Source organism: Magnolia sinica, chromosome 9, assembly GCF_029962835.1.
Source record: "Magnolia sinica isolate HGM2019 chromosome 9, MsV1, whole genome shotgun sequence".
Classification (NCBI taxonomy): domain Eukaryota; kingdom Viridiplantae; phylum Streptophyta; class Magnoliopsida; order Magnoliales; family Magnoliaceae; genus Magnolia; species Magnolia sinica.
Window position 1 is genome coordinate 19,684,322 of NC_080581.1, and position 27,980 is coordinate 19,712,301.

Below are 27,980 nucleotides of genomic sequence, written 5' to 3' on the forward strand. Positions count from 1 at the left end.
AGCGCCACTTGAAACATAATCCCCCTGGAAATAGACGGTACAAATACTTGAAAACAGGATTATAGAAAATTAAAAAATAAAACTAAAAAGGACAAAAATGCAACTTTTAACAGTCTGGAGAATTCAGCCTCACCAAACGATTTTTTTCTTCTTTTGTGGACCCATAAAAAAAAATGGGAAAATCGTCCACATAGGAGTAACAAGGATCAATGATTAGCATAGATAACAACACTGACAAAAGTAGAAAAATAAAAGCTGAAAATTCTCAATACATCTCAACTTTCAGTTGAGTCTGGATCCACTTACACTCAATGGATTGCTAGCCTCAATTAAGCTCATCCAAGGACAACATGTAGGATCCAGTGACTGATAATCAATCGCAGGTGCTGAATTCTCTAGTTCTTGTAATCCGGATTGTCCCTAAGCCCAAGCTTGGAAAGAACAAGGCAATACGAATCCCAGTCGGTCCTGCGAAGGTATTTGAGCAGCTTCTTCCTCCTTTGGATCATTTCTTGAAGACCCTTCCGGGAGTGCTTATCCTGCACGGTTTCAATCAATGCAATGCTTAGTTATTTACCATGCATACATCCTTCAGAAGGATTCAATGGCCCACTCACCACCAGGAGGTAACCAAGGCCGTGTTTGGATGTCCTGAAGAAGTCCAATGTGCAGGCTTTGACTTTGCCGCCCAAAATCAACATCCAGAATGCTTCATATACAACCAGAAGCATTCTGTTTAATGAGTGGGCAACAGAACGGTGGAGAAGTGATATCCCATTTAATGTGGTGTTTCAACAACTCCACAGAGTTACAGCATAATGATAGGCAACAGATCCGCCAAAATATCCTTTCCAGTTGCAATTCTGGGCACATCCAGACACACACCGAAGGCCATTACCATACAAAAAATCTAATTAAAACAGTTGTCTATATAATGATTCCAATAGGGAAAAAAGAGTATGCAAAGCAAATACCAAATCAGAGTGATAAAAGTAAAACCCAAGATAGAAATTAATGCAGGGGCATTTTCACACTGGGCTCGAGTGGGGTGGCCTGTGGGATGCGGGGGCACAATCGGGGTGAGCGGCCCACATAACCCATGTGATTTGGGGACCGTGTGATGCGGAACCCATGTGATTTGGGGCCCACGAGGGGGCGGAACCCATGGATTTGGGGCCACAAGGAGGGTTCGGCCGAGGACCTAACCCATGGATGTGGGGGTTGGGCTATGAGATAACGGGATTAATTCGCCATGCTCTATCAGTTCGAGCTTTTAAAGTTAGTGGTTAATTGTCCTGCATCAGAAATATTAGAGGCTAGAGAGATCATCAGGAATGATCACATTCATTCAAACAAATCGTTACTGCCATACATTCGAGCTTTATGGCGCCCGCCATGAAGTGTGTAATCCAACCTGTCCATTAGATGCACGCCAATGTTGGGCTTAGATCCCAAAATCCAGCCCAATCCATAACTTAGGTGGGTCACACCAGTGGGGAAAATGAGGAACATTGGGCAGGGGACGCCCACTATAGAAACTTCCAGATGGAATGTGGGGTCGACTGTGTTGTCTATCTGGCATCGATTGCACCCCACGAGGATCATGGGTCACACCAAAACTCAAGCCATTCTACAAGAAAGTGAAATATATGGGCTGCAGGCATCATTGTACGCTACACCCTTTATAGAGATTGTTCTTGGGATGTGCAGTCGCATGGGCACTCACACAGATTCATAGTTCTGAATTCTGATTCCACGTGTATCACGAGTGGACCCTGCACAGCTTTAGCATACGGTAATTACCATCCATTCGGACATGTGATCATTCCTCGAGACCATTTCGAATTTTCTACCCATCTTCTGGAGCACAGTAAACCCAATATGTGCTGACCACTGATTGCAAACAAAGGGAGCTCAATCCTTGGAGTGCATGGTTGGCAAGGAGAGGTTGCCGAAAAAAGACAAGATAACATAGATATGCAAGTACTTCTAATTTGTTTAAAGACAAAAGAACATAGATATTCCTAATTTGTTTATCTGAGTATACAAAGGATGGAAACAATAAAATCAGAGTGTACCACATCGTGTATGTGCAGAGAGAGAGAGAGAGAGAGAGAGAGAGAGAGAGAGAGAGAGACGTGTGGTAACAAAAACAATATCTGTAATTAGTCTAAAACGGGAAACATGAAAAGAAGATAATTTGCTAACACGGAGTCTGAATTTAAAACACACTTTATTTCTGATAAGCATAAGTGAAAAACTACTTAAGCATAAAAAAGAAACTATTATTTTACAATGGTACGAAAAACTTCTCAAGGACTTTTCTAACTTATCCAACTTATGAAAATACAACGGGAGAGTGATCTATTTATAGATGGAGATCTGCCACTATGACGAACGCGATTGCTTTCTTCAATCTTTAAAGTCTCATCTCTTTGGGAGTTGTTGATCCTTATCGCTTCTGTGACAGCAATACGGAGGACAGGAGGCTGCAGTTAGAGGCAGCTGCGGAGAAGGGCCTGGAAGAGCGCATGACACGTAGGGTATGTGATTGCAGTGGTTAAGACAGGTAGTATGCAATAGCAGTGTCCATCTTTAGAGATGTAGCAGGGTAGTTACACCTGGAGGGTGAGGGTAGATCTGATGGTGATGTGAGAGAGATGTTCACTATTTATGAAAGGGAGTGATGGTGACATCACAAGACTCTGCATGTGGTGCTTTGAGTTTCTTATAAAACTTGATCAAGTGTCACTTTCAAAGGAGTGGTCGCTTTCAAATGAAGAGGGAGAAGGGGGAGTCATGAGGGTTTCCATATTTCTCTCTAAATACGTCAGGTAGGGATTAGAAACGGGGTTTTCAGTAGCTTGAACCTTATTATCATTTGTATATTCTATTTCATATAAATGATCAAACTTATGACCGCTATAAGACCCAAGAGGCAGACTATTAGACGAAGAAGACATGGATGATGGAAGCATGAAAGATGTATGATCTGGATAAGCTTAACCTAGCAAGCTCGATGATCTTTGGTGTGTCGCATAGTTTGGTACAACTTCCAGTAAGAAAGATCAAAGGAAAGGATAACATCCTTGCAGATTTCCTCTCCCGTCTTCCCTCTCAACTCCCTCCAAAGAGCCTTTCACCCATTGTTTTCTATGAACTCTCCATTCCCAACATCTTTCCCCTTGAAAGAATTGCAAACCTTCCTCCAGATATCAAATCCATGATCTACTCCATGTATATTGCCAACAGACCATCACATAACCTCAAAACCTTCCTCGAAATAATGCACCTATTTTTCGGCATATACCACATCCTCACTACCCCTTCCTGACACCCATATCCTTACGAGATCTGTTTTACTTGCCCAACGAAGCCTTCTGCTTCCTCTACTATCTCATTGAAAAATGGACTGCGATGTTCATATTCGAACTAGCAAAACTCCATGCATACTTTGCTCGCATCCAGTGGGAACGTGCTACCCATTACAATCAGCTGACTCGGACCAACAAAAATCTGATGCATTTTCTCGGGAAGTTTCATCCACTTGAAGTTTGGCATTCACAACTCTCCGATCATCCCAGTGAATTTGTTGAAATCTCTTTTCGGAATCCCAGAGATCTTATCCCAATGGAAAATGGTGATAGCTACTATGTCCCATTTGTTATTGGTCAAGTTGTCATCTGTGGTTACAAAAATTTCAATCTGGCAAATCTTTGGCAGGCCAATGCCGGCACATTTCATCTGTTCAAGCGATATATGTGTGATCTAAACAACATCCAAGTTGCCAATATTCCAAGCTCCATCTGCCTGCATCCGATCACTACAGTCAACAGTGACTTATGTTTGGACCACTTCCTGACATTCATAGAGAGAAATATGGAAACCCTCATGGCTCCCTCTTCTCCCTCTTCATTTGAAAGCGACCACTCCTCTGAAAGTGACACTTGATCAAGTTTTACAAGAAAACTCAAAGCACCACATGCAGAGTCTTGTGATGTCACCATCACTCCCTTTCATAAATAGTGAACATCTCTCTCACATCACCATCAGATCTACCCTCACCCTCCAGGTGTAACTACCCTGCTACATCTCTAAAGATGGACACTGCTCTTGCATACTACCTGTCTCAACCACTGCAATCACGTACCCTACGTGTCATGCGCTCTTCCAGGCCCTTCTCCGCAGCTGCCTCTAACTGCAGCCACCTGTCCTCCGTATTGCTGTCACAGAAGCGATAAGGATCAACAACTCCCAAAGAGATGAGACTTTAAAGATTGAAGAAAGCAATCGCGTCCGTCACAGTGGCAGATCTCCATCTATAAATAGATCACTCTCCCGTTGTATTTTCATAAGTTGGATAAGTTAGAAAAGTCCTTGAGAAGTTTTTCGTACCATTGTAAAATAATAGTTTCTCTTTTATGCTTAAGTAGTTTTTCACTTATGCTTATCAGAAATAAAGTGTGCTTTAAATTCAGACTCCGTGTTAGCAAATTATCTTCTTTTCATGTTTCCCGTTTTAGACTAATTATAGATATTGTTTTTGTTACTCTTTTTCCTCACACAATTTATTTACACCCGCATCAACTCCCATCTTTACAATGTCTCCGCCATCCATTATAGCAGCATTAGGATTTAGTTTTTGTTTACTTATTTTCCTTTTAGCATATTTATGTCAGTGTTTTACTAAAAAAGCATAGTATGCTCATTTTGTCTGTCAATACTTCCGCCGTGCTACAGTAACTTTGCTACAGTAACCATGTGATTTGGATGGTTTGGCCATGTGGAACAAAGACCAAGAATTGTGCCAGTTAGGAGTGAATTGGTACAAGTTAAAGGCTCTAGAAGTGAAGGGAAAGGACCAAAAGGACGTGGGTGAAGTCATAAGAAAAGACTTGATCACTTGTGGTTTTATTGATGATATGGTCCTTGATAGAATGAAATGACAGAACAGGATTCGGGTAGCCGACCACAATTAGTTGGGATAAGGCTTAGATGATGATGATCATGATTTCTCATAATAATAAAATATGTTGAATCTAGATAAATGTCCATCAAATTTCAGACATATTTAAGTTTCAAATTATGCCCTTTAATACCACCAAAGCTTCAAAAGAAATCATCCCTATTCAACATATAAATTCTAGTTTCATAGCTTTTTTAATAAACCACATAAACTCCTTAAGGACAACACCCCAATAGGAAATCTGTTCCTCACTCTATCGATCACCTAACTTGGACTTTCTTTTATCTAACATAGGATTTTAAAAAATATACTAATTAAAGAAGACAGATTGTGATAGAGGGAGGAAATCTCCAATCAAAAGAAATTAGAGACGAGATTCCCTCCTTGTCAGACCATCCACTGCATCATTTAGCTCCCTATGAGAGTTAAGTGAAGGATACCAAAATAGTCTCCTTCAATTCCCTTATTTCCTCAAGCCATCTTGACCATCTCCACAGATGGCTTTCTGTGAAGGCGGCCAATAAATGGAATTGGTGGAGTTGCCTTTGTTTATTGAGGTGAGGATATGCCGGCAGATAAGTTCTTTCAATTCCAGAAAAGGAGTCCCCTTCAATTGTGCCTTATTCCTTCCCTGATTATCACAAATGATTCCACGATCCCTACCTCACCTAAGTTTCCCCTACAGTTGTCATCGAAGTTAAGCTTCCACTTTTGAAGCAACCTAGACTATGTGAGTTACAAAAGGGCATATAACGTCCACAATAACTTCCAACCAACCTCTTCTGGTGCAAGATGGTTAGATCATAGAATGGACAGGCACAAAGTGGTCCTGTTGCAGGTCGAATGATGATTGGGTCATCAGATTGTATATCAGACACGAATCAAGTCTATCCCAGGGTCTCAATTAAAGATGTGACAAATCTAACTATCCCAGTTTAAGATTTCAATCATATGACCTGCAAGATCGATCTGATGGAAGATCAGGACCATATCAAGAATCATGATGGTATTCTGGATGAGGCCAAAGGTCAGATTGAAATGTGGGGGTCCACAAGTCTGTAGGATTTAATATTTAATTAGTTGTTAGATTCAGAGTTAACCATGACTTCTTGAACAAGCTGTAACTTTTTTAACAAGTTTTTCTTCAGTATTTTCATTACTTAGTGCAAAGGCCACTTCTCAAGTATTAAACAATGTTTGGAGGACACAAAATTGGTGCCATTTCAAACTCCATAGAGTTAGCTTTCAATTGTTCTAAAGATCATGCAACTCTAATATCATGTGAGGGGCCAACAGCTGATTTATGGAAAGCATGACAGAATTTAGGGATATTTTAGTCATTCAAAATATTTTGTTGAAATAGATGGTTAGCGTTAGAGGCAACGCATGGTCACAATTATATTAGTATTACTTTCGCATTGAGAAAAAGTATATAAATATACAAAGTCTCGTTTATGAATGATATTTTCATTATTGCTTGAACACAAGTTATTTTCTTAAGCATGTTTTGCTTTCAACCTCAAATTAATTGCTCTAATCCCATCTTTCTAGTTGGATAAACTAAAAGACTAAGGGAAACTGCTACCACAGTCCATTATGTTGGAGCTTTATTCGATCATGTAACATCTAGAAGGACAATTTGATTCTAATTGGTACAAGCTAATCATTATTAAAGCTCGGATTTCTTTCTTCTGCATCATCTTCTGAGAGCGTCATGAGGGATTCACTCAAATTCCGTAAACACCAAAGCCCAACAGATGATCTTGTCTTGATCCCTATCTTTCAGCTGAGTATTTCTTTCTAATTTATTTCATAATACCTGGTTGTTCTCCTTCCATATTGATCACCAAACCAACCCGACTCGAACTCTTAACTTTAATCACTAAGGGGTTGTTTGGATGCTTGTCAAGTTGTAAACACATTAAACTTGCAAAGAGTTTGACAGGTAAACTTATTATATTATGTCATGTTTGGCTTTTAAGTCATAAAGTGTTAAAAGGTAAACAGTTCTCTATATTTGGTAACTTGTAAAGTGTTTACCAAGTAGAAAGTGGGTGTTTACATGGTCACGCTAAATAGAGCTTGGAAAAATAAATCCCGGCAAAATCTTCAAATCACATAAGGGGCTCGATATAAGATATGACATTCAGTTTAAGCCCATACTGATAAAGCCTTAGTCCATCCTTAGGCTAAACCAACAATTTAGTGAGCCACAAAAATACTTTGTTTGGATGATGTAAAGTGTTTACATCAAAATTCTCCCTTTTTATACCTAAAAACCTAGGTTTCACTAACATATATGCTATAAAATATAAAAACCTAGGTTATGATTAGTTTAGCCTAAGGAGCATAATAAGACCTTATCAAGATGGGCTCAACCCCATGACATATCTTATATCAAACCCTTTCATATGATTTGAAGATTTTAGTGAGATTTACCATTCCAAGCTTTAGAAGGTGTGAATACCGACTTACCACTTGGTAAACACAATTGTTTACATGAAAACACTCAACCACTTAAACCAAACATGACAGAATGTAAACAGTTTAGAACTTACAATTTTACAAGCATCCAAACGACCCATACATCTAAAGTAATTACCACTTGACAATTTTACAGGAATTCAAACGACCCCTTAATGTTCCCTAGTTTCTTTTCCTACCAAATAGACCAAATCACTGCTAAGAAGCTCAAATTTCATAGTCCCACCTTTACAGTCTCGTGAACCAAAAACCACGCCTCGAAAACACTAGTTTTTTTTTTTTTTTTTGAAAGATAACGCAAATTCATTAAAGAGCTAAAAAAGAAACAAACAAAACAGAGAAGTCTGCCGAGGGGGCAGACAGCACCAAACTAGCAAAAAAACAAAAGAAAGAGAGAGGGAAAACTAAATCTCAAGGAACAACAGATTGAAGTCTTTCAGCTTGCCGTCATTGGAGGCCCATTCCAATAAGCCGCGCTTGGCCCTGGACGAAACAAACCGAGCTGAGTTGGATGAGTCCCTAAAACATCTACCATTCCGTTCTTCCCACACGGACCACCATATCGCTAGGAGAGCCATCCTCCATAGTCTTGTAATAGGCTTGGCAATCAAAATCCCGTGCCAGGCAAATAGCAAGAGGTCAACCAATCTAGGATGACACCAATTGATGTTGAAACGGGAGAGGAAATCCGACCAGATTTCTGAAATGAAAGGGCAGTGAAGCAGCAGATGGTCGACTGTTTCTTCATCCCGCATGCAACATATGCAAATATTGGGGAGGGGCATACCTCTTTTTCTCAGGTTATCAACAGTAAGGACTTTCTTTTTGCTAACTATCCAGCCGAAAGCCGAGAATTTAGGAGGCACAGGATATTTCCAGTAGAGGTGGGGGGGGACGACTGACTGATTGAGTCTTGCTGTTGAGCAGCAGGTTGTACAAGGAGCGAACTGTAAATTTGCTTGATTTTTCCACTTTCCAGATAATGGAATCAACTTCAGATTGGGTAGGGGACGAGGTATGAATAAGCAAAAGCAGCTCCGTGTATTCCTTTATTTCCCAGTCATTCAGATTACGTCTGCACATAATGTTCCACACCAGCTTACCTTCAGCCACATTGTAACAGCTAGCCACGGAGATGTCTCTGACTGGAGCTAGCCGGAAGATGTTAGGGAACAAAACCTTCAGCGGTTGTTCTCCTCTCCAGGGATCAATCCAGAATCGAATTCTCTCCCCATTGCCCAAAGCATAACCAATGCTGTTAAGGACAACCCTTTTTGGTTTTGAAATGCCCCTCCAAATGTATGATGCGTTACCCGTAGCCATGTCTTTAGTCCACCATCCATTCTGCGATCTGCCGTATTTACCTTTGATAATGAGATTCCACAAGGTTCTGTCTTCCAAGTCCACTTTCCTAGGAGAGCTTGGTTCATGAGTTTTAAGTCTTTGACCCTTGCACCTCCCATTTCAATCTGGCAGCACACCTCCTTCCAGTTGACAAGGTAGAATTGTTTCTTGTCCTCCTTGCCGTGCCACAGAAAGTCCCTCCTTATCTTGTCTAGAGAAGACAACACCTCCACTGGGCATCTGAAAATAGACATAAAGTATAGAGGGAGGTTAGATAGGGTTGCCTTGATGAGGGTAAGGCGCCCAGCCATAGTTAAGTATCTACATCTCCATCTGGCCAAGTACGCCTGAAACCTGGATACGATCTTGTTCCACTGAGACTGAGGGGGGGCCAATGCATAATGGGAGGCCCACAAATGAAGCAGGTAGAGAGCCTACTGAACAGTCAAGAATATCTGCCAGCCTAGTAGTCTCTTCATTGCCCAGATTGATCCCGAAAAACTTGGATTTTGCTAAGTTAACACGCATACCCGAGACAACCTCAAAACAGCGGAGAGCAAAACGAAGATTGTTGATTTTTTTCTGCATTAGCTTCAGAGAATATGAGGGTATCATCAGCAAATTGGATATGCGTGAGAGGCTTATGGATACCTTTCATGGTGATGCCGCTGATAATACCTACCTGTTGACCTTTAAGGAGCATCTGAGATAGGGCCTCCCCTATAATTAGAAACAGAAAGGGCAAGAGCGGGTCTCCCTGCTGCAGGCCGCGGGATCCCTTAAAGAATCCCTTCGGAGATCCATTTAGAAGGACCGAAAAGTGGGCCGCATTCAGACATTCCCCAATCCACCCACACCATTTGCTTCCAAAGCCCATTCTCCGCATCATGTATTGTAAGAAGCTCCAATCAACATGGTCGTAAGCTTTCTCAATGTCCAATTTACATATCACAGTTATTGTTCAGCGTCCAAAACACTAGTTATTGTTCAGCATCCTTCTTTTCTTTGTTTCTTTTTCCATTTATATAATTTCCTGCCTATTTCTGTGGTGGTTTACTCATTAGCACCTTATCCTTGCCACATCCCATCACCGAACCAAAAAATGACCCTCAGATGGCACACGTTAACTAACCACAGCCACGCTGTTAGGGCCATTTCATTCTTTTCTTCCAACAAGTGCTCATAGAATGATCTAATAGAAAATTGCCCCAAGGGATCCGACAACCAGATCTCTTATTATTCTCACTTTGAATGAGAAGAACACCCACCCATATCCCCATTAGATTGACCAGCTCCTCCATTTCCTCATCCCTTAAGATCCTCCTAAGAGCAAAAAACTACGTAAGCACCCTCCCTATGGAAGAACTGAGTCAACTGACCAATCTTTACATCTTTTATTGGCCCAAAGTTGTAAAAGGATGAAAAGTCAAGCAAAAGGGCCCCTCACTATGCCACTTGTCCTCCCAAAAGCAAACATTAGGACTGTTCCCAATCTCAAATGGGATACCTCTCGAAAACTGTGATTCAATATTTTGAATGGCTTTCCTTACCCAGATCACCAGTACCTTGATCTAGCTGGGTTTTAAGGACTCATGATACTCTTCTGTATCTGTAAAGGAATTAAATAACTGAGTAATTGAATCTAGTCCAACTCTATCATGGAATCCGATTTGAACTTCAACAAAGCTAATGGTTTTGAGGGTAAGGAGTCAATTCGTTGTTTAGGGTTCTAGTTTATCTTGATCCAAGTTTGTTCTTCGTGCTACATGACCTGAGCAACAAATCAAAAACTCATAAAGTTGCTCAAGATATTTAACTTGATCTGCCAACTTCTAGGACTTTTTCCCTTCTGATAATTAGTAACACTACTAAAGACGAGCAGCAAATTAAAATGGAGGCAAAATTTCCCTACAAAGTGGGACTCTAGAAACACAATGAATCAGCCAAGTGATTTGCTTCTGAAAATCCACGTCAACAGGAAAGGTGAGTACCTTTTTATGACAGAACATCAAGATAATCTAAATGGGGCCGTGGTTACCTTTTTATGCAGATGTGATGACAGATGCTTGATTTTTGTTGTAAGTTGTGCCACTGCAAAATGAAGAAAAGAAAGGTATGATTGAACCCTAATGCCATTTATTTAATTAAAAAAAGAAAAAATAAAAAAAAAAAAAAAAAAAGAAAAGCTTAGAGATGATAGCAAACATGACATGAATTATGAACAAACATCCAAAGCATGGTTAACTGTCCATCTGATAAACCAAGGCATTTCTCACGAGTGTCATCCACAAACCAAAATGTCATCAACCACCAATGATTAAAAATAAATGCGCCCTAACTCCTCAAAAAACAATGTTCAGAACCTTTCGGGGAAAAAGAAAAAGAAAAGAACCTAGTGCCTGTTTGACCCAGCATTATCAGTCTGATTGCAGCTATGTGCTTACAACTCCATAAAACAATGTTCAGAACCTTTCAAGAAAAAGGAAAAAAGAAAAAAGAACCCAGTACCTGTTTGACCCAGTATTATCAGTCTGTTTTTCAAAAGGAAGAACCCCTCACTCCTTCGAACACGGAGAACCATAAAACAGAAGAACATCCCCATGACAATGTCTAAGTTGAAAAAAAAAAGAAAAAACCTAATCTTATTGGGCTGGAGGTAGACACCAAGACTCAATGTTGTACACTTGAGCCCATTGCCACAAAAGGACAAAAGACAACTTGATGCATCTCTGTCTTGCATAGTTTTGCATGTTTCTAAGCATGCAGTCACAACTCACAACTTTTTTTTTTTTTCTCTCGGTTGTCATTGAAAACTAGTGATTGCATTAATGGAAATGATTGAGAAGTGAGAAGCATTGTGTACAGCGTAATAATCAGTCCAGACCATGTTTTGGGAATGTTAGCCAAATGTAAAGTGTAATAACAATAAGTGTTGCAGGACCCTGGTTTTTGGAAAGTTACCTAAGAAAAGGCGGGGGGAAAGGCATGGACCAGAATATCGATATTGTATCGGCCGATATGACTGTATTGCATCCATATCAGCCAGATACGATACACGATAGGGTCAGTATCGGCCCGTTATGAAAAATCAGTACCGTATCGGTACTAATATTTCTTAGGCACATATCGGTTTCAACCGATACGGCTAGTTTTTCTCCTCCTTTTAATTTCTTTGTGGAGAGGGACTGTTTTAAATGCATTTCCAACTAGATCTAGATCAGATTTGAAGATCGAAACTTGTTTTTTGCATCAAATCGAAGAATCAAAGCTCTCAGGTCCGGTTTTGCAAAAATCGGGGAAAAAAAAATGGTAAAAAAATATTTCTTTTTGCTGGTTCGATCTGGAATCCCATCAAAACAACAATATAAACTATTTCAATCAGATCTTGGTTGATTTGATCTAGATTTGGGGTGTTTTCTTTTTTTTTTTTTTTTTTTTATTTATTTACACAAGTATTTTCTGACATTTTTAGGAAAAAGCTTTTCAATTAATTTTTTTTATTGATTTTTGTCATGATGCTTGAGTAGTAAAAGACTATGGATTTACTGGTTTGTTGAAGATTTTTAGGGGTTTTTTTTATTTACGCAGGTATTTTCTGAAATTTTCAAAAATAATTTTAAATTAGTTTTCTTTTATATTTTTATGATTCTTAAGGAGTATTAGAATGTGCATCTATTAATTTGTTGAAATTTGGGTTTTTTATTTCTTTTTTATTTACACATGTAAAATGCAGGGGGATTTTCACACCGGGCTCAAGTGGGGTTGCCTGTGGGATGCAGGGACACACTCGGGGTGGGCGGCCCATGTGAGGCTGGTGGCTCGTGTGAGGTGGTATTCATGTGATTTGGGGCCCACGAGAGGGTTCGGCCGAGGTCCTAACCCATGAGATGTGGGGCCTGGGCTATGAGTTAAAGGGATTGATTCACCATGCTCTAACAGTTCGAGCTTTTAGAGCAAGTGGTTAATTGTCCTGCATCAAATTAGTATCAAAGTGGGAGGTCTCATGTTTGAGACTCCTCACCAAGGGTGATTAATGCAGGGGCATTTTCATACCTAGCTCAAGTGGGGTTGCCTATAGGATACGGGGACACACTTGGGGTGGGTGGCTCGTGAGAGGCGGGCCCCACCCGTGTGAGGCGGGTGGCTCATGTGAGGCAGTACCCATGTGATGTGGGGTTGCCTATGGGATGCAGGGACACACTCGAGGTAAGCGGCCCATGTGAGGCGGGTGGCTTGTGTGAGGCAGGCCCCACCCGTGTGAGGCAGGTGGCTCATGTGAGGCGGTACTCATGTGATGTGGAGCCCACAATGGGAGTTCAACCTATGTCCTAACCCATGCGATGTGGGGCCTAGGCTATGAGCTCGAGTGAGGTTGCCTGTGGGATGCAAGGACACACTCGAGGTGGGCGACCCGTATAAGGTGGGTTGCTCGTGTGGGGATTAATTCGCCATGCTCTATCAGTTCGAACTTTTAGAGCAAGTGGTTAATTGTCCTACATCAAAGTGGTATTAGAGCGGGAGGTCTTGTGTTCAAGACTCCTCACCAGGGGTGATTAATGCAGGGGCATCTTCACACCGGGCTCGAGTGGGGTTGCCTATGGGATGCAGGGATACACTCGGGGAGGGTGGCTCGTATGAGACGTGCCCCACCCATGTAAAGCGGGTGGCTCGTGTGAGGCGGTACCCATGTGATGTGGGGCCCACGAGGGGAGTTCGGCCGAGGTCCTAACCCATGCGATGTAGGACCTGGGCTATGAGATAAATGGATTAATTCGTCATGCTCTATCAGTTCGAGCTTTTAGAGCAAGTGGTTAATTGTCCTCAATGTATTTTCTAAAAAATCATAAGAAAATTTGAAAATTGTTTTTTTAATTCTTGTTATGATGTTTGAGAAGTATTAAAAGACTATGGATTTAATGATTTTAGACATGCATTGATTAAAAAAAAATATTTTCTATTTTTTCTATTTTCAAGTTAATTTTTGGACATTTTCAGTTTTTAAAATAATTTTTTTTTAAAATTATATTAATTGATAGATAATTGTATCAGCAATATATAATATCAATTTCTAACATATATATATATATATATATATATATATATATATATATATATATATGTAATAATAAAAATAAAAAAAAAATCAACACCACACCTTATAGTAGTTCAACCTGTCAGGACAAAATTTTTACCAAAGAATGGTCCGATACACCATTGAATACATAGTCAAAACACAAAATTAAAAATTAAAAAAAATAATAATAATAAATTGATAGATTCATGAATATCTCATTTTTTTTTCCTATTTTTGATATATTTTTATATTTTTTGGCTTCAAAAAAAAAAAAATTTCTGACCAATGCAAACCGATATGGCCCCAATACCGATACGCAATGTCGTATCGTATCATTTTTCCACAGGGCCGATACCGTCATTCAGAACCATGGTAAAAGGGTTCCTAGCAGATGATGTCGTCCTCAAACAAATATAGGAGATAACGAGAAAACACATTGAAGCAGCAAAACTAGGAAAACAAACTGGAGAAGAAAAGTAGTAGTCAGGAGGCCTTAAATATGCCACCGATCAATGATGATGACAGCAGGGTAGGATGTTTCAAAGCAAGCAATGGCTGCAAAATTGCTTGAGGAAATGGCTTGTAGATCCACCACCAACAAGCGATGCAGACAATGGACTGAATATCAGTCCTCAAAATATTTCGAGCAAAGTTACTCACCCACAATTATTTATTTACTTGAGAACAATTTGGACTTGCCCGTCTCTATCAAGCTAGAATTTGGGTCATGTGTGACTCTTAAAATACAATCAGATCATTAACGGGGAACACTTGTCAACATTTGTTTACTTAGATTTTGGGAGGGAAAGCATGCCCTCGACCATTCATCAGGGCATATTCGAAGCAATAATTAAGTAGCCAATCATCGCTTTTTTTTTCTTCTGAATGTTATCAAGAAGCCAATTGTCAGGCAAATTAATTTGCAAGGTCCAGAGTAGGTCATAATTCATGAAGGGGTTGGCACCATATATCCCTTGTATAATAGCTCTTGAACTTAATCAGTTTGGACTTGCTTGGGAATTTTTCATTTAATAAGTTTTGTGTATACTTATACTTGGAAAAGAACGTTTTTAACTACGCCTTATGGGGAGGGGGAAAAAACCTCACAATCCTCTTATTAGACGAAGGACCAGCTTAAGGACAACAGATCCAATTTTAGTTGCCTGATGATCTTAATTATTTATTCCTAGGAAACAAACCAACATAGTAAAACAAACATAGAGATGGAAAATTTAGATGCAGGTAGGATACAATCAAAACAGCATATCAGATGGAAAAAGGAAAACCATCTGTTAAGCATTCTCTTCAATTATTAGCATGAGTAAAAAATTAATTAATTAAGAAATCTACCCAATGATGGGAAAACAGAAAGAGATGGAAGACAAAAGGTCTTTACCTTGAACACGTGAAGATCCACAATCTGATTCTGACATTTTAAACTCATCTCTAACCCTTTTAAGCTCCAGCTTCAGCTTTTCTGCTGAAGACATGTTATCTGGGTGGAAATACTGAAAAATCCAGACTTAGAATAATTATAACAGCTCATTATGAGGTTGATCAAATTAATGTATTCTGTAATAAGAGGGAAAACCACCACAAATATCATACAATAAGCATTAGCAACTGAACTGTAGATGCCTTATCCTCTGAAAGACAATGTAAACCTTACAAAAGTTTGCAGACTTGCTGTGAATCTAGAGAGAGAGTTTTCTACTTTTATCCAGTCAGAACCACTGTGACAAATATCGCCGAGATTTAAAAAATCTTGCGATACTTTCGCAGAAAATTCATCAAACAATATTATCAAGAAAATTCATAGAACAATATTTTCACATTTATTTTAAAATTTAAAAGTATTTATTAATTTATAATTTATACTAAATATTTTTAATATTTTATTTTCACCTATATTTTCATGATAATATCAAAAGAGAAACATCAAAATCTGAAAATGTCCCAAGAAATTCCCATGCTGAGAAACTGCCGAGAACGAGATTTGTCACTATGGTCGGCACTTCAATCTTCCCACAAAACTACATAGATAACCACAACTCTGAACTTCCCATCTAAATATTATATCAATGTACCTAGCTAGCCCTTGAATTAAGCATCACTAGGTCTTAAAGCAATGCAGAAGTACCAATATGGAAATAAAAAGTCAAATGTTCATACAAAAGAAATAGCATATGGAAACAAATCAAAGATCGCTTACTTTTTCAACCAATTGTTCCTTAGGAGGTGATAACATAAAGGTTGAGGTAACTTGCCCACCAAGCTGGCCCAAAATAGCCAATCTCTGCACAGCTAACAGAAAAAATAAAACAAACTAAATCAGAAACCCAAATTTTGCATGCACTATCATGCAGCACAAAAATATTTAATCTATGTGGAGAACAAACAAGATAAAGGGGAGGGAGGTAATGCAATCAGTCCAAAGACAAATTTATAAAACAAAAGATTACACTAGGTTTTATACATGTGAGAAACAATACCTGAAAGACCTTTTTTTTCTGTGTGTGTGTTGGGGGGGGGGGTGGTTGGAACCTCTCATTACCTCCTCGGTAGAAGCTAGGAAATAAAAGGACAAAAGGATACAGCAATATCAGCAAGGCAAGAGGTGAACCCCTTGTCACCTCCTCAGTAGAAGCTAGGAAATAAAAGAGGGCGTAGAAACTGGACAGACTAGCCCGGAGGTGAACCTCTCATTACCTCCTCCGTAGAAGCTAGGAAATACAAGAACAAAAGGATACAACAATATCAGCAAGGCAAGGGGTGAACCTCTTGTCACCTCCTCAGTAGAAGCTAGGAAATAAAAGAGGACGCAGAAACTGGACAGACTAGCCCGGATGGCTGAAATCCAAATCCATGAGAAAGTAGAAAAAGGAGGCTACTGAAATCTGGCCTTGCAAGTGCCCAACCGATGATCATGGACATTAATTTGCTTCTTAAAGCAGCGCCAAACACAAGTTTACTATTGCAAATCCTGTCATTTATTTCCTTTCAAATCCCCCATAGAATCCTGAAGAAAATAAGAATCCATGACCATTTTTATGACCTTTAAAAAGGTCAATCAATCCATTCCAGCAGCACCTATCCGACTGATGTGTTAAAGAACCCAATGAATATCAAACTTCACGAGAAACGTCCAGATCTATTTAGCTGTAACAAAATGAATAAAAAGGTAGTCGATTGTTTCTTCTTTCATGCATCTATTCAGTAATATAAAATTTCACTTCCTAAGGTTGTTCACCGTTAAAATTTTGTTGGCCACTTGTTCATACAAAACCGCTGTGCTTTCCAACATCTCAATGCAGTACTGAATCATTTCCTCCTTGTTAATTTAACTGTACAGATTATATCAGCAGAAGTTCATAAAGTTGTCATCCTTACATATCTAGAAAAAGACTCAGCAACATCATTAGACTCGCTAGCAAGAACACCTAGCAGGAATGAATTATGTTTCCAACCATATAATTCACTTAGAAAAGTGTTTGAAACATCACCAACACCACCGCCATCATCGCGGCCTTCTCCTACAAATTTGGGATCAGCTTTTAAATGTAAATTGGCAAAAGTTTTATGACCAGCTGCCCCCCAGATATCAACCTTCCACTTTTACACGGACTACGGAACCAGACATGCCATAAAGCCTTTTTTTAATCAATACATGGTAGAAGCTCACACTAAATGGCTTACCGTTTGACAAATATTGGAAGATAGGGACGGGATTTTAGAGTGAAGTTTCTGCAAAGAAGACTCGGAGAGGCGGTTTTTGGTGTAGCTTGAAATAAGGACCCTAACAAGAATAGTCCCACACTGGCCTTTCCACACCAACTCAAACACTGCTAGTGGGTGCGTTGTTGCAGTTCCATAAAAGGCATATCTTTCTGTTATGTAGGTGGCCAAAAAGGGACTGACAATCCTAGAGATTTTAGACCTACCGACTTTGTGAGAAATGTTTTGAGAAACATCAACAAAGAATCAGGGCCTGTGTGGCTTTTGCTTCTTTTTTTTTTTTTTTAAAAAAAGCTTTTCTTTTTGAGATTTTGACTCTAAATATCACTTTTTAAGACCAAAAAGCATGGGCCAATCTTATTGGCCAAAGTCCTTAAGACAGGAAGCCCAACTTACATCAAGTCTAGCTCTCTTATAGACACATCCCATTCCGACTCACATTTGTTCCATGAACTCTGCAAATCACTCTCTCCTTCTTCCCATCCCTTCCCTCGTGCCATGCAAACAAGAGGCTTGCCATGGTCCCCGGCAAGACCCATGACATTCCCAGAGCCGCCAAAACTCTCTACCACACCTTCTGAGAGCAATGAATAGACAAATGGTCCACCATCTCCACTTCTCATATGCACATCACATAACAATAAGGAAACCATCAATCTCTTTTGGAGATTATCAATTGTTAGCACCAGGTTCCTCCCCACCAACCATGCAAATGCTGCAACCTTTTGTGTGTGTGTGTGTGTGGGGGGGGGGGGGGGGCGTGGTTGGTTTTATCGTTTTATCTCAAGTCGAGTTTGCCTACAACAACTCAATAAATTGTACTACCTGAAAATCTCCATTTGAGATCGTAAATGAAAGAAGTCCACATCACGTATTTGACTGAGTACCATTACCAGTACAAGATCAAGCGAGCGAAGATGTTGATGCTTTCGCCAAGCACGTCCAAGACTTGTAAGCTCAAATAAATAAGAAGATCGAAGACAGCAATGCCAGGTACCAAGAAGCAATGAGTGACTTGGCGTGAGATGATGTATTAAGAAGGGGACTTGGTTATAGTCTATCTACGCAAAGAAAGGTTTCCAAGGGGAAGCTCAAGTCCAAGAAAATTGGTCTATGACGAGTCAAGAGGAAGTTGGGTAACAATGCATATGAAATCCACTGCGCATTTGTTCAGGAAGTGTGGGATTTCTTTCTCACGGCTTCTAATGTGGCTTGGGTTAGGAAATTGAGTCTCATGAATATAGCTCTTATTGGTAAATGGTAATGGTGTCTAGGATGTGAAGAGGGAACACTATGGTGGACCCTTGTCATTAGCAAATATGGTCTTCAAACAGGTGGATGGGGTGATAAACATTCAACGCAATATCGGGCTTCTCGCATTTGGAAAGCAATCAGTTCGATCGAGCACTTGTTTCATCAAGGAGTTTCTTTTTCCCTTGGTTTAGATTCTAGAATTCATTTCTGAGATGATAAGTGGTGTAGCAAACGACCTCTTACTGAAGATTTTCCTAGATTGGCTCAGGTAGTGGTGGATGGATATATTACAGTGGATCGATGTTATTCCTCTATAAACGTTCAGGCGGTTTGGGCACCTCCTTGTCGACAGAATTTAAAGGATGATGAGACTGAAGAATAGGCATTATTAATCTCTCGCCTTGATACTGCAGTTCCCACTCCTATGGATTGTGATTCAATAATGGTTTGGTCCGCTCACACGTCGGGACGATTTTCAGTTCACTCCTATACAATGTTATAAGATCCATCATGTGTTCACCAATCTGGCTTCCCTTCTCACTGTGATTCAATAATGGTTTGGTCCACTCACACGTCGGGACAATTTTCGGTTCACTCCTCCTATACAATGTTATAAGATCCATCATGTGTTCACCAATCAGGCTTCCCTTCTCACTTATGGTATTATGGTGCCCCCCCTCCTCGAGTGGCCGCTTTTGTCTGGTTGGTGGGTAAAAAGTGGATTTTAACAGTGGACGACTTACAAAGATGATCTCTCATTATTCCAAACGTATGTTTGATGTGTATGGGGGATGCAAAATCAATCGATCATTTATTCATCCACTATATTTATGCAAGACGAATCTGGGAACATTATTTTGTCGTTCCTGGTATGGAATGGGTAATGCCCAGTTCTGTCTTTGCTCTTCTTTTGGCTTGGCATGGTGGTGGGATGGGTAAATCAACAAAGGCAACGTGGCGATTACTTATCATGGCGATATTTTAGGTTATATGGAAAGCTCGAAATGATCGTTGTTTTAACAATAGGGAGCTTTCGATGTCAATCTGTCTGTTTTGGGATGGGCTAATTATGTAAATATGATAGTCACTACGCAGCTTCATTCTCTGTTTCATTTTTAATTGTTTAGTGCTTTTGTTCTTTTCTTTTTTGCTCGCTCCTCGCAAGTTTTGATGAAATCTTTTGATAATTTTCAAAAAAAAAAAAATCTGGCTTGGCATGGGGGAGGAAGTGGGAAGACTGATAAAGTTTTGTGAAGGCTCATTGCTATGGCAATGTTCTGGGTAGTTTGGAAAGAGAGGAATGCGCGGTGTTTTCATATCAAGAGTTCATCCACTCGCGAGGTGATTGCTTCTATGGCAGTGTTCGGCTGCCTCTTTTGTTTGTGCTTCCTGTTGGCGTTGTATTCTTTTCGTGTCTTTTGGCCGGTTTTTCAATAAATTTTGTTCTCTCTAAAAAAAAATAGAAAATTGAGTTACTAGAACACTCAATGTGGCAGATTTATTCGAGTACTATGGCAAGGCATCTAATGTGCAAGATGAAGCCATTACCGATATGGATAAACAACACCCAAAGAAAAAGAAGGAAAAAGTTGAACAAGTTTTGCGAATGAAAACTACGAACACTGAACGGAGCCAATACAGGCAATACTTGGTGAAATGAAAGAACAAGCCCTATTCTAAATGCACATGAATCATGGGTGATGAATTGAAAAGATTATATCCGAACCTCTACTACTTGTATTAAGCGTCTAACTCATCAGAGTCAAGTTCTTTCCAACCTGGAAGGAATGATGTTGGCCCACGAGACCCACTATAGGCCCCAACCCACTTAGGCCCATTGTATAGCCCTACATGACGTAAGCTGATAACCCATCGTAGGTGCTACATGTGTTATTTATTTACATATTTGGAGGCCTAAATCAACGATTATAATTTACTATTTTTGGAAGATATTTGGGGGGGGGGGGGGGGGGGTAATTTAAATATGTAATTGAAGATATGAAGGGGATGTAATTGATATGATTGAAGATATAGGCTAAATTTAGAAACACGATTACTTTCCGTGTTTGCTTTTTATTATCAGGCTTTTACCATATTAAAGAGGATTAGATTGGTTTGAAATAAATTATGATTGATTGATTTAAAATTATTCTCTTAGTTGAGGGGATTTTAACTAAAGATCCATTTAGGATCTTAAAGTTTTTGTAAGAGAGGGTTAAATCGATAAAGTAATCTCCCTCACTACTCCATTATTCTTGTGGGTATATTTTTGGTATCGAGATCTCATTGGCTCAATATCCGGGTTGCACCAGTAGTCAATCCTCCCATTAACCCTACTATTATACTCACCCTCAAGGCTCCATTACATCCCACCAACATTGAATCATATGGCTACTTTCTTTTTCTTTTTCTTTTTTTAACAAATGATTGCTAAACAGGTTTACGAGATCACTGCATTGTAGTAGAAAGCAAGACTGCAAGACTCTGAGTGAAAGATGAAATAGGTGACCAACAATTCTCAACAACATATAGATGCAAGAGCACCTAGGATTTATAAACCATCTAAAAATAGTATAGCATAATATCAATCATAAAGGTTCTATACCATTTAGAGACAACTCTGTGATTGTGTTCCAGAATGTTGGTTGCAATGACTCCTTTAGATAAAAGAGTGACAAGACTAAGGGCCTGTTTGTTAATGCTGAATTTTTATACTTTGGAAAATGTTCCATGTTTAGTGGTGTTTGTTAATGCGGAAGAAGGAAAGCATTCCACCATTTTATGCCGAAATTTTTCCATGATAGGAGTCTAGCTTAATGGGGAATCAAGAATGCACTCCGTGATTATTTTTTTAAATCCAAAATTGTCCTTTGCAACAAAGATTTTCTCCCTTGTGTTATACACATCCCAACTTTTAACATGGGGCACTTCTCTGAGCTCACATGATTTATGTGTTAGATCCACACCGTCCATCAACTTTTCTATATCATTCTAAAGCATGATCCGAAAAAATATGCACATTCAAAGCTCAAGTCAACCACACCACATAAAGTAGTGGGACAGGAATGACTACAGTTAAAACCTTCCTGATGTCCACCATGAAGCTTATTTGCCATCAAATCTCTTTATAAGGTCACAAAGACCTGGATGAAGGAAAAACACAAAAATCTGCTTGATTAGAGACTTATGTGGCCCAAAGAAGTTTTCAATGATAGGCACGCAATTCCCACAATTTCTTGTACTGTGGCCCACTTAAGCCTTAGATTTGTCTTGTTTTTTGTCTTAATTTCTAAAAAAAAAAAAATGAATGGACGATATGGACAAAACATATATATCATGGTAGGCCTCACAAAGCCCTTAATTGTCCATATTTAGGTAGATCTTGATGGGATAATACGCAATCCCCTCCCAGATTTGGAGTGCGAATTATGTGCAAATTCCTTTCGCAGGAAGTTCCTGCGCTGGAATCTTAGGTGGAGCCCACCGTTATGTTTGTGATAAATCTAATCTGTCCATCCGTGTTTTGAGATCATTTTAAGACTTGAGACCAAAAAATGAGGATACAAGACTTAAGTGGGCTGCACTAAAGGAAAAGAAAAGGTTGGGTAGGAAAATCCCTAGTCGACAGTGATGTTTACATGCCATCAATACCGTTCATACTGTCATTCCTAATAAGATGAACTCAAACCACAAATATTAGCATAATTGAAAACTTCTGTGGCCGCACGAATATTTTAATTATGGGTGTCCAATCCTCACATTTTCGGCCCATTTGAGTATTGCATACAGCTCATTTTTAGCACTATGTCCTAAAATGATCTCACAAAATGGATGGACGGGGTGGATTTCACACAAACATCACGGTGGGCCCCACCTAGATTTCCAGCGGTGGACTTCCTGGGAAAGGCTTTCCCATGAAATCTTGCTCACACCTAGGGACATGGTTTGGCCAGTGGCTAGTGGTCAGTGCTCTATGGGCCCACCATGATGTATGTGTTTCATCTACGCCATTCATCCATTTTTCCAGATCATTTAAATATCAGGTGGACCACAACAAAGGAAAACAATAGTGGGCCCACAGAACACTGACCAATAGACATTGGCTAGTGGCAAGGTAACTAGCCAATCTGCCTCCCCAATCTAGGTAAATGTGTCAAATTAATATATTTCAAACATTTCAAACGTTAGTTAACAAACAAGTTATTTCTAAATTCACTATTAGTTTTCCGACTTCAAATTCAGATTTCAAATCCAGACTTTGGATTTTAGATTTAACAAACAGGCCCTAAAAATAGTACAATATTAGTGAGTTGATGATGGAATCAACGGAGCCAAAGAAGCAGCAAGCAAGGGTGTGAATTAGAGAAAATCCTAAAGGTGGGTTTGCTACCGAGATGTAGTTTAAGTGAATTTAGCCCCACCAGCAATTGCCACCACTTCAATTGGACTAATGAACATTGCCTCCTTCCTTCTACAAGCTCTTTGTTTTCTATTTGTTGTGTTAAAGTCTCTCCATTCAATTTGGAGTTCAATTAGTCCAAATTATTAATTACAGAAAATCCTGAAGGTGGGTTTGCTACCAAGATCTCAAGTGAAATGAGCCCCGCTGGCACTACCACCACTTCAATTAGACTAACCAACAATGCCTCCTTCCTCTTACGAGCTCTTTGTTTTCTTTAAGTTTGTTCATGTTCAAGTCTCCCTTCGATTTGGAGTCTAATTAATCAATATACTCATGAGGAAATGCACGATGCTCAGCTCAAGCCAACACTATTTTTCTTCCTCAGCCAAAACTCCATGCACGTAGGAGCCATCTTTTACTGACCTATGCCCGGTTTTATATAGAGAAAATCCCCCCTATATTTATGTTACAAATACAGTTATCAACTTATCCATCATCTAATTACAGTTATACCCGAAGAATTTCATAATACTTTCTTTTGTACACTTGACTTGATCAAAGCCAACAAAGGAAATTCATGTAAATGGCCAAAATGCCATTTTTAATAAAATATTGCTTAACCTCACCTAGATTCCCTTCAATTTGAAGCCTAAAACATCCAATCCGTGTGGCCCATCTAAGTTTTACGCTATGCTGAATTTTTGTATTTTCCATTAACCATGACAGGTCACACACCTAATGAAAGGGTTAGATGAAATACACGCCAAGGTAGCCCCACAAACATACCTATGGTTGGCGTCCTATACCATTGTTCTCTATGGTGTGGCCCACCTAAGTTCTAGATCCCGTTGGTTTTTTACCACATGGCCAAGTTTTGAGGGGCATACCTTATGCCCAGTGGATATCTAACAGACAGCATGGTAGGCCCACGGAGCTTGGGTGTTGTACGATTACACTAGCCCGACTATGCAATCCTAGGGTGGGCGTGAATTGCAATGGATGACTGGTGCGTGGGAGGAACATGCAATCAAGTCCACCTAGTCCATCGGATGTGCCACTAGATTTTCATTATGATCCTGAAAATCAGTCCCATCCAGGACTTAGGTGGGCGACACCATAAAGAGCGCTGTCAAATCATGTCCTAACCTCTAAATTCATGTGGTGTGGCCCACATGAGCATTGGAATGTCCTGATTTTCGGAGCATCTTCTTCATCCCAATGGTTTGTGTCAGATGAATTAGATTGGAGGAGCGTCCCTATCTCAACTGCTTGCCATGGTGTAGCCCACTTGAGTTTTGAATCGGCCTGATCTTTGGGCTCATTTGAAACCCACAATGGTGCACCTGATGGATGGTGTGGATCTCATCGAAATGAATGGTTCGAAAAGGCACGCCCCATAACTCCACAAGTCATGCAAGAGTTTTAACTATACGAAACAGTTGGAGTTTTGACGTCTTGCAGATGATTTCAATCCCTACACGGAATGCGCTCACACAACCGATAGGAATCATGTATAAAACTTGACTTGTGCTCTTTGGGGCCACCTTGTTGTATATATGAAATCCACTCCGCTCATCAGGATTCAGGTGTGCTCTTCAATTGTTAAGCCCTCGAGCGAAAAAAAAAAAATCAGTCAGATCCAAGACTCAGGTAAGCCATACCATAGGAAACAATAGGTATGGAACACCAACCATAGGTTTGTGTGGGGCCACCATGGTGTCTATATGTCATCAAACCTGTTCATCAGGTGTGACTCACAAAGATGAAAGGAATATACAAAAATCAGCCTGGTCCAAAACTCAGGAGGGACACAACCTGTTAATTTAGAGCTTAGGTGCAATTTTACATTGTCCACATTGTTACACCCATCTTAGTTTTTTATCCGGTTGATCTTTTGTTTGTACGGTGAACATAATGGCTAACACCTAATGTACAGAGTGGATTTCACATATACAAAATGTTGGCCCCAAAGAGCTTTGGTGCTCTACATGCTACATAAAACACACATTGTAGACAATTTCAATCCCCTATACACAATAAGTTTTTATTAAAAAGGATATTTTAGTCATTTCAATGAATTTCCATAGATGGCTCTTTAGCAAAGTGTATAAAAGAAAATATTATAAAATTCTTCGAGCATAACTGTAATTAGATGATTAAGAGGTGGATAACTGTAATTACACCACAAATATAGATGTTTGACAGAAAATTTCCCTTCTAAATATCTTCCGAGTCATATCAGTTCCGGTCCAAAACGATACAAATCACCACACTGATATGGGACGAAAACGAGATCGAGTCAAACCGAATCGGACCAAGTCAGGGTGAGTCATAGCGGTTTCAGTTTCAGTCCAAAATGATACAAATCACCACATTGATATGGGACCAAAACAAGATCAAGTTGAGACCAAACAAGACCTAGTCAGGGTGAGTCAAAGCGGTTTCAGATCCCAGGCATGTCCAACTCCAAAACTGGTAGTTAAATTCATTCCAATACTAGAGAGCAAATGCTAAGAAGAAGTGATGCAGCCAAATGGCCACACGTGCCGATTGATCAAGATTTGAAGAAAAGGCCCGCATCTCACGCGAGCACGCTCCGCACGTGTGCACAAGAAAATGCACACCTTCCTTTTTTAGCGATCATCACTTTCCGTTTTTTTCAAATCTCTAAATTAGGAAATCTGCTCTTTCTTTCATATCTTTATTTTTAGGCAGGGAATAATTTTAAATATTTGCTTATCTAAGTATCTTCTTATTTAGGAATTTCTTAATTATAGAATGCTTTGTTACTTAGGTGCTTTCCTATTTCATAGATTTTTAGATTTCATATCTTTTATTGCAGATTGTTATGTTGATTATAAATAAGACCTATGTCCTATGGAATTTTTTTAAAAAAAGCTGATTAATATTCTCTTTATGAAATTTTCTTATTCTCTACGGTAGCTGTTCGGGACTAGAGGACTGTTGAGCTTGCTCATGGTCTTGCATTCGTGATCTCTAGCATTTGGCTAGAGGATTGTTGGGTCTTTTTCCCACGATCTCTTTTTCTTATTGATTTATTTGCTTTCCCTTTTGGGTTTGCATCAAGTAGCCCCTCATCCGACAACTGAAGTCGTGGATGGTTGCCTGAAAAGGATAGTTAAAGAAGAAGAAAAATAGATGCAGCCAACAGTCCTTATGCAGCATGGAAAATCCATAGATTGGATAGGTGACTTGTTCCATAGCCGATATCTTTGGCTCATCGCCCAACTACAGTGGAGCCAAGGAAATGAACAAGATGGGCAACTGAAAGATGGGACCAAATAGTGCAGGTAATACAAAATGATGCCTGAACAGAAATGTGGTAATTAGGGCCAAGCACCGAAAAAAAAAATCCATCAGAAACCATAGTTTATCTATGAAAATGCCTCAAAAAATGAAAAGAAATGAGGGAAGAAAAGTATTACATGATGCGCAATAGAAGGAGTGGCATTTTTTCTTGTACCAGCAATGGCACAGGTGGGTACCTTCTTCCAGTAATCTAAGCTGTTCATAAGATGGGCCATACCCCAATATCTCCCTTGATGTAATTCTAGGTGCATTATTCCCTCTCAAATAATCCTAGCCCATCCAATTGGTGGCTTGCAAAATAGACAATTACAGACAATGGCCTGCATTTCATGGGCTCCAATTGGATAGTTAGGATCATCCAATGGGGCACATCATCAGGCCATCTCCCATCTGAGATGTCTCATACATTGCAATCATTGGGGGAGATGAAGCTTACTTGAAGACCTCTTAGTGCTGGCATCGGAATTCTGCAACCTGACCAAGCTATCCCTCAGGTCTTTAAACGTCACCCCTCCTATCCCTGCTTCTGTCTCCTTCTCGTCAATCTCCCTCAGCTTCTTCAGCCTCTCATTCAACTCCCCCAGTGAAAACCACTCCTTTTTCTTCTTACTTCCAGCCTCCGCTGGCCTCAGCTTCTTCAGCTTCTCTCCCAACTCCCCATAACTATACATCCTCACGAACTCCATCCTCGCCGCCTGCGATTCCGCCTCCGTCTTCACCTCCCCCATCTCCCGCCCGAAGATCGACGTCGGCAGCGACCCAGAGCCGATCCCAGAATCCTCCGGCGGCTTCAGCTTCAAGCTCTCCTTCAAGGCCTTCAGAGACAGTGGGCTCCGGATCTCCCCCTGCATCCCCCTCGACCGATCGGTCCCAGCCGTCGGATTCGACGACCGGAGCTGGCGGATGCTCTCGCGGATCGACTGGAAGGACAGCTTGGCAGAGTCCGCATTGGCATTGGGGCCCTTGCCGATGACGTTGCTCTTGTAGAGATCCTGGAAAGAGATGGTGGGAGGGGAGGAGGAATAACGGCCGTCGGAAGGGGGTGGGGCAGCGGATCGACGGCGGAATTCGGAGAGGTTTTTGCGGATTTCTTCAAGGGAGGCGACCTTCGAGGGTTTGGGAGGGGGAAGAGGAGGATAAGGGCTTCGAAATCGAGATTGAGGAGGAGGAGATTGGCGGAGGCTGGCTTTGATGCTGCTTAAATAGGAAGAAGCGGATGGAGGTTTATCGTCTTCTCCGCCATTGGAGGAGGAAGAAGAAGAGAAGAGATGGCAGAGGCTAGGGTTTTGTATTTGTACGGTTTTTCTGCAACCGGAGCGGAGCTGCAGCGCCATCTGGTGGGGTTTTGGGTTTTGGGGAGGAAGGAGATGGCCTTGGACTTGTTAGGTTTT

At 40.2% G+C, this 27,980-nt stretch overlaps 1 protein-coding gene and 1 long non-coding RNA gene across 2 annotated transcripts; both read right to left on the bottom strand.

The window, feature by feature from the left end:
- Positions 1-129: 129 nt before the first annotated feature.
- Positions 130-27,962, bottom strand: LOC131257027 (uncharacterized). The gene is made up of 5 exons (XM_058258192.1): positions 27,026-27,962; positions 16,081-16,172; positions 15,265-15,376; positions 10,833-10,885; positions 130-539 (listed from the first exon to the last, which is right to left on the bottom strand). The coding sequence occupies exons 1-5, from the start codon at positions 27,921-27,923 to the stop codon at positions 396-398; spliced, it is 1,299 nt and encodes a 432-aa protein (XP_058114175.1). The 5' UTR covers positions 27,924-27,962; the 3' UTR covers positions 130-395.
- LOC131257028 (uncharacterized) lies at positions 23,174-25,059 on the bottom strand. The gene is made up of 3 exons (XR_009177053.1): positions 24,951-25,059; positions 24,038-24,868; positions 23,174-23,935 (listed from the first exon to the last, which is right to left on the bottom strand). It is a non-coding gene; the product is annotated as an uncharacterized LOC131257028 (long non-coding RNA).
- Positions 27,963-27,980: the final 18 nt, after the last annotated feature.